Source organism: Castanea sativa, chromosome 6, assembly GCF_040712315.1.
Source record: "Castanea sativa cultivar Marrone di Chiusa Pesio chromosome 6, ASM4071231v1".
Lineage (NCBI taxonomy): Eukaryota > Viridiplantae > Streptophyta > Magnoliopsida > Fagales > Fagaceae > Castanea > Castanea sativa.
Genome location: NC_134018.1, coordinates 32,906,183 through 32,912,982, shown reverse-complemented (window position 1 = coordinate 32,912,982; position 6,800 = coordinate 32,906,183). Strand labels below are relative to the sequence as shown.

The 6,800-nt window shown below is 36.1% G+C and overlaps 1 protein-coding gene across 4 annotated transcripts; it reads left to right on the top strand.

The window, feature by feature from the left end:
* Nucleotides 1-215: 215 nt before the first annotated feature.
* Nucleotides 216-5,826, top strand: LOC142639061 (uncharacterized). 4 transcript variants are annotated; one of them, XM_075813153.1, is made up of 10 exons: nt 216-372; nt 796-837; nt 2,098-2,373; nt 2,833-2,925; nt 3,030-3,174; nt 3,283-3,393; nt 3,472-3,557; nt 3,644-3,701; nt 4,390-4,513; nt 5,489-5,826. In XM_075813153.1, exons 3-9 carry the CDS (start codon nt 2,131-2,133, stop codon nt 4,500-4,502), a joined length of 849 nt encoding a protein of 282 aa, XP_075669268.1. In that variant the 5' UTR covers nt 216-372; nt 796-837; nt 2,098-2,130; the 3' UTR covers nt 4,503-4,513; nt 5,489-5,826. The 4 variants fall into 4 exon arrangements, with proteins under 4 accessions (XP_075669268.1, XP_075669267.1, XP_075669270.1 ...); XM_075813152.1 differs by lacking the exon at nt 796-837 and having other exon boundaries at nt 217-372; XM_075813155.1 differs by lacking the exon at nt 796-837 and having other exon boundaries at nt 218-372; nt 4,427-4,513.
* The last annotated feature ends 974 nt before the right edge of the window (nt 5,827-6,800 follow it).

The following is a 6,800-nucleotide window of genomic DNA, read 5'->3' as shown; positions in this document are numbered from 1 at the left end:
ACAGCAAAGGGTTTCAAACGGATATGAGATTATTATAAGAGGCTCAGGCTCAGGCTCAGGTTCAGCTACTACCCTACTACTACTAGGGTCTTTTATCTCTCCTAGCCTCCTAGGTTTAGTTATGGGTTGAGCCACGCTTCTTCATAAATATTAGTTTTGTGGGCTTTTCTCAAGTCAAGCCCAATCTAAAGTCTTATATATATATATATATATTATTTAACAACCGTATGTTTTCTGGAGCTCCCGCCTATTGTTTCGAGCTTTCTAAGGTTTCTGAAGAGTTTTTTCTGTTTTGTCTTTCTTCTTAGGGTTTAAGGCTGCTGCAAAGCAAAGTTTGCAACAGTCCCAATTCACCACACCAAACAAAACCAGGTATGTACAAACAAAAATTTCTCTTCTGTCTTCTACCTTCTCTCTCATACACGTACGGCTCTTCTCTACAACAATAAACCAAGCTTATGTTGGCTTAAACCTCTTGTCTGTAGGGTTAATCCCTGCATCCTGTAGTTGTTTTGTATCTGAGGCTTACTTTGTAGAAAGTTGGAATCTTTCAACAACCGGATCTTTCAACTTTGTAGAAAGTTGGAATCTTCCATTGTTGGCATTTACTTTATTTGATGCTTTACGAATATTTATGATCGATAGTTTTATTTGATACGTCGAATTATGGAATTATTTTTGTTATCGTTTATGCTTTTATTTAACGCTTCTATTTGTCAATGCAGTAATTGTTATTAGTAGCTTCTCTAAAGTGAAAGAAAATTTGTGTTAATCTATGTTTTTCCTCTTTTCCAGTCCATCCGTTCGTGCATGTGAACTGTTTTTTTTGGTTGATAGGTAAGAATATTTTTTTTATTGAAAAAAAAAAAATCTACTTTGAGATGAAGCAGTACGAGGAAATACAATAAAAATAATAATCTACAAAAAGGCATGGAATCACTGTTCGTTATATCCCATGTATAAGACCATTGATATAATGAACTAGAAAAATTTTGCTAACAATTGAGTCCCGTGCTTTCTGAATCTTCAAAAGTGCGCCAATTTCTTTCCTCCATAATGTCCATATCAAACATAAAGGAAAATGATTCCAAATATTTGATAAATGCTTACCAACCTAAATCATCCGCCCCTACATGCATGTGAACTATTGAACTCTTGGAATGTCTACGAGTAATGTAAACAATTTGAGTGGCTATACAAATTCTCAAAGTTTTTCATGTGATTTTTTTTTTCTTGGGGGTGGGGGGAAGTCTGAAAATTTGTTTTTAAATACTAAAAAAAAAAATTACATCTCTCTGTTAAACAAAAGTTCAATCTATAGTATTTTCAGCACATTCAGCAATTTATGTTACATGTGAATTATATTATTAAAAAAAAAAGTGGTTTGGCTTTGGGTTTCATTTTTTAATTTACTTTCAAAATTATCTGTTTATTCAAAAATAACTGCTAATTTCAATACATGGAACGCTTCCATGGCTGTATTTGGTGGACCTAATTTTTGCAGCCTCTTGTTAGCACATGAACATGGGTGTCATACATGAACCATTATTGTTAGCTCTTAATTTTAGCTTGGTTCTCTTGGGTCTGGCTAAAAGTATTTAAGAATTTCAATCCTATGTGGGTTTTGAAGTTTAATATATTCATGTAAAGGGTTATAATTGTTTGATTGAAGGATTCCGATTGACTTGCTATTGATTCGTTACCCTGCTCTTGTGGTACAAACATCAAAATAATATTTTAAGTCGAAGATACTATAATTTGTTCCATATTTAACATGGTGGAATGGTGGTATCTAGTTGTAATTTTTTCTATATTCGTCTTAGCCAGTCTTGTGAAAAGAGTGCTCGCAAATGCCCATGCTCTGCTTTAAATCTATATCTCTAAGCATAGCTTTAGGTACACAATTTATGAAGCTTGTGAATTGAAGGTTAAGCTAGACAATTATTGATTGAAGGGAGAGATCATGTTTAGAGGGTGCTGTGTATGCAACCTTTCTCATCTTAAAATTTGTTGGGTGAACTTGGAAATTTCTAGTGATATCTGCCATGAGTGCCAGAGTCAATTTCTAGTGATATCAACCTTTCTCATTGGTGCCAGGAAGTCTAATACTCATCTTCTCCAAACCCCAAAATGGCGAGGGCTTATGCAGTGAAAGGGAAGAAGCGAAAAAATAGGGAGGAGTGGCATGACGGAGAGCCAGATGCAAAGAGAGCCATAACAGAGAAAACAAGTGATGGTGAGGAAGAAGGAAAGGAGATAGTGAATGAACTTGAGGGTATTCCAGTTGCCCCAAGTGAGCAGAATAATACCAAGAAAGGCAGGCTCATCTTCATTCTTGAAAAGGCATCTTTGGAAGTCGCAAAAGTTGGAAAGGTCTATAAATTATATTGAATCTGTTGTTGTTGTTGGTTTTTTTCCCTATATATATGTTGTAAAAGATGAAACTTTTTGGTAATGAGTTTTGTGGAGTTTTTGTTTTTTTGGGTTATAGGCTCTCTGATTTGGATTTTAGCATTTTCCTTGTGGGTTATGTTAGGTTTTGTTTTTTTTTTTTTTTTTATAGGCTTGGTGTATTTTGTTCTTTGCTTTTGTTTTTTCTTTTTGGGTTTGAAATTTCATGTATAAGTCAAAAGAGAAGTTTATTTTGAGTTACAAGAGAGGTTTTCTGCTTTGGATGTTTATTGGGGCTTTATTAGGCTTGGTTGCATTGCTTTCTTTTATAATTTCTTGGCATTTACTGGGATTTTTTGTTGTTGTTGTTGTAACTGTTGTTTTATTGCTTTGTGTGAATTTTTTTTTTCCTGCTTTTGATAACTAGTTTTATGCATACAGAGTTACCAGCTTTTGAACTCAGATGACCATGCATATTTCTTAAAGAAAAATGACAGAAATCCTTCTGATTGCCGGCCTGACATTGTTCATCAGGTTAGTGAACTTACAATTATGGGTTGACATTATGCTTCAATAATTGCCCTTGTGTTTTCTACTTCTTTGAACCATCCATGACCTTAAGGTCTTGTTGTCTTCAGGCTCTCCTAATGATTTTGGATAGCCAACTTAATAAGAGTGGGATGGTACAAGCTGTGTATGTGAAAACAGAGAAAGGTGTTCTTTTTGAAGTTAAACCACATGCTCGTCTTCCAAGGACATTCAAGCATTTCTGTGGTCTTATGTGTAAGCTGTACTGTTCTCACCTCAACATACAAAAGCATGCTAATATTGTTTGTGTGTGGGTTGAGAGCTCTATTTGATGTTGCTTTTCTCCTCTTGGCTACCTTGCAGTGCAGCTTCTACTAAAATTGAGTATCACTGCTGCTGGTAAGCGTGAGAAACTTTTGCGTGTGATCAAGAACCCTGTAAGCCGGTATTTACCTGTCAATTCTCGCAAAATAGGTGAGGTTATGTTGTATGATTTTTCCTGTGTTATCTACTGCATACTAGAAATGAAGTTAATATTTGCTTTGATACCAGGCTTGTCATTTAGTTCCAAAAAATTGGTTAATATAAACAATTATGTGGGCTCTGCGGGCACCAGTGATGTTGATCTTGTTTTTGTGGTAAGTTCAAAATAACTTTAACTATACACACACGTGTTATGTGACCAAAACTTAAAGATTTTTTACTGAATACTCTGTGTTTACAGGTTGGTGCAATGGCCCATGGTAAAATTGATAGGGAGGATGCTGATGATTTTATATCAAGTAAGTTTATACTGCATTGCTTTCTTATACAATGGTTCTGTTTTTGTAGAAATTCCAGATAGTCACATTCCTCTGTGTGCATGTTAGTGAGCATCTCTTTCAGCAAATTTGAGTTAGACAACCATTTAAATTAATTTCTATAAATGGAGGATGTAGGTGGCTTTAGTTTCTGCTGACTACCAAAGACTATAGCCAGACTGTCATTATAGCCAGATTACATGTGGATGATGTCATATATTATTTTCTCTTTAGGTAATGATTGGTTGGGGTGATTTGTGGGGAGGAGAAAATAGGGAGGATCTGTGTGTTTAGTGGGGGAGGGGAGTGGAGAGTGATTTTAGTGGGGCCAGGTGTTTTCTTCCCAAGTCCACCATTTGGAGTGAAAACTCAACCTCCCTAAATTGAGGAGAAAATGGGGGGAGGGCGGGGGGGGGGGGGGGGAGAGAATTTACCATCTCCCCTTCCCTCCCTCCTAAACCCTCCACTTTTCTACCCCCAACCAAATATACATGAGGGGAAAATTAAATCTCTTCTATTCTACCACTTTTCCATCCTCCAACCATACGAAGCCTAGGGTTTCAATATTCATATCTGATTAAGAAGATTGCCTTGGGATAGAAATGCAGCTGATATGTCCTTACTCCTTTACAAAAGATATACTGACTTTGCCATCTGCAATGTGTATCAGGAGGTAGTTCCCACCTTTTCTTTTCCACCCAATGCAGGATTATCAGCTGCATCATTTGTTGGGCACAGGAAAGTTTACTGTTCTGTGAAGTTCAGTTATCTCTTTGTCCTTAAGTGAGCATACAGTAGGTTCTCTTCTCTTGTAAAACTGCCTCCTTGCAATCTATCATAAATCAAATTTTCATGTTTCTTAAATTATGAAAGTGGAAAGCCTTGAATTATGAGCAGTGTCAGATGGGCACAAGGGTGGCTCAATCCCAACCCCAGCATGAACCTGAGTTGGTTCACCTTATATATATCATTCCTGCTTGAAACATGGTTAGTAAGAACCCAGATCCACCACAATAAAAAAATTTGGTTTGATGGACAGGTCTGCCCATGCACGTGCAAAAGCATGCAATTGACTCACTATCTATGTTGTTAAATTTAAAATTATGTCTGTACTCAGTTATAAATTCAAATATCTTTTAACATAGAATTAGGTGAGGTGATAAACATAGTCTTCATTGGTTGAAACCAAAATGACACTGAATTGTAATGTCCCTAATGCCATTTTGAACCAAAAAGCACCCTTACATACTTGCTTAGCCTGAACTGCTATAATAAATTGTCATAATTCTTGTCTAGCTTCTAGGGACACAAATTTTTTACAGTTATAGTAAAATTGCGTACAATGTTATTTATGACATTTCCAATCAAACTATATCTGTTTTGATGTTTTAATTACTTGTATAAAGAAATAGTTGTTCTGTTTGCTCTCTCGAGTTGTTTAAGGTCAAAAGCTTGAGAATTTGTCTTGAATATTAGCTTTCAAGGAAGTCAACATGAAATATTTACAATGTTATGAATTAAGATGATCAGAGTATATAGCTCATGTGATTTATCATCGTTTGTCTAAGATTGAGCATTCTAGGTTGGGTTGAAAGTATTCCATCGTTTGTCTAAGAAGAAGAATAAACTAGGATAGTAACCCGTTGGGCATCTTAGCATTATCTATTCATTTTATTTTGCTTTTGGCAACAGAATCCAAATATGGCAATTACTCTTGGAAGATGAACATTATTTTTCTGTTTGTAAATAACCATCTACCATTTTTGCAGTTTCCGGTTACCCTCTGAGTGCTGCATACTGTATTGGAAAGATTACCAATGCTTTCGAGACAAAGTATAACATCTTGTGAACCCCACTCACTCTTTTGGTATTTATCAACTATATGATAGCGTTTCTATGAAGGCAAATACATTTGATCAATCAAAGAAATATGGCACATGTTCTCAGAAAGTGGTACTAGTCTCTCAGTAGCAAGGGATAAAAAATTTCTGTTCTTTTTAAATGTAATTTTGTTATGCAAAGCATTTTGGGTATATTAGCTGACAAGTTGAGATAATTGAGGGACAGAAATATGAAATACACTAGTCTTATTGGCATTGATATCTAATGGATCGAATGGAATGGTCTTAATCTATTAAATGCATGTATGATTAGTCGCTCAACAGTATATGAAAGTAGTACCAAAACACAAGCCGCTGTCAGTAGTGAACACAAAGCAGTAGGCTTAATTGACATCACAACAAAACAACAAAGACTAGCCTCAGTGGCCTTTTCACGGCACTAACACCTGGTTTTTCTCTTACAAGTATACAAACTCCCATTCCTTGCCTCTTGTACGCCTACATTCCCATGTTAATGATGAAATAATCTATAAAAATCATCCCCCAAGTCTGTAGGCCGCTTATGAATCTTCCTCTGGCTACAGCACAAACATTTCTAGCCATCTGACTCGTCCAAAGAATATGCATCACTGACTCCACTTCTTCATTACAAACTCGATAAAATGGTGAATGTGCCAAGCATTGTCTTTCAATGGAGATCCTTAGAGCCGAGTCCTCCATGTGTCTTCGCATTGCACTTCTTTCTCAAACATTTTCAATGAATCTTCTTTTCCTCTACTTATTGGCCCCATCATCAGCTATCTGTCATAGAATTAAGCTCATCATACCATGCCTTTAGGAGTTTAAAACAGGACATGGTATATGTGGGTATTGCTTGGAGCCTTGGACCATTGTTTTATAAGAATCTCCCTTCCCGCTATTGATAAGGTTTTTTCCTTCCACCCTTACAACCTCTTCATCACTCGTTCTTTTACACTAGCACTTAGAGCCCGTGTTTGCTCTGGCTTGTAGTTTAAATCATGGATCATGGTATCCTTGATGTATTAAAAATAGTTGTCATCTCCCTATTTATTTTTTGTGACCATAGGCCTTCTCATAACAGTACAAGACTTGCAAAATGTTCATACTTTTTTCGGTTGTAGCCTGACTATAGACCAAACTATCATCTACAAATAACAAGTGGGAGACCTTAGGGCTGTATTTTACAGGTTGATAAGCCATGAATTTTTGTCTACCTCAG

Excerpts from the sequence above, each read along its gene's own strand:
- LOC142639061 (XM_075813153.1), top strand. The coding sequence starts at position 2,131 with ATGGCGAGGGCTTATGCAGTGAAAGGGAAGAAGCGAAAAAATAGGGAG. Across the intron at positions 2,374-2,832 it reads AAGTCGCAAAAGTTGGAAAG|AGTTACCAGCTTTTGAACTC; the intron begins GTCTATAAATTA and ends TTATGCATACAG. Across the intron at positions 3,702-4,389 it reads TGCTGATGATTTTATATCAA|GAGGTAGTTCCCACCTTTTC; the intron begins GTAAGTTTATAC and ends AATGTGTATCAG.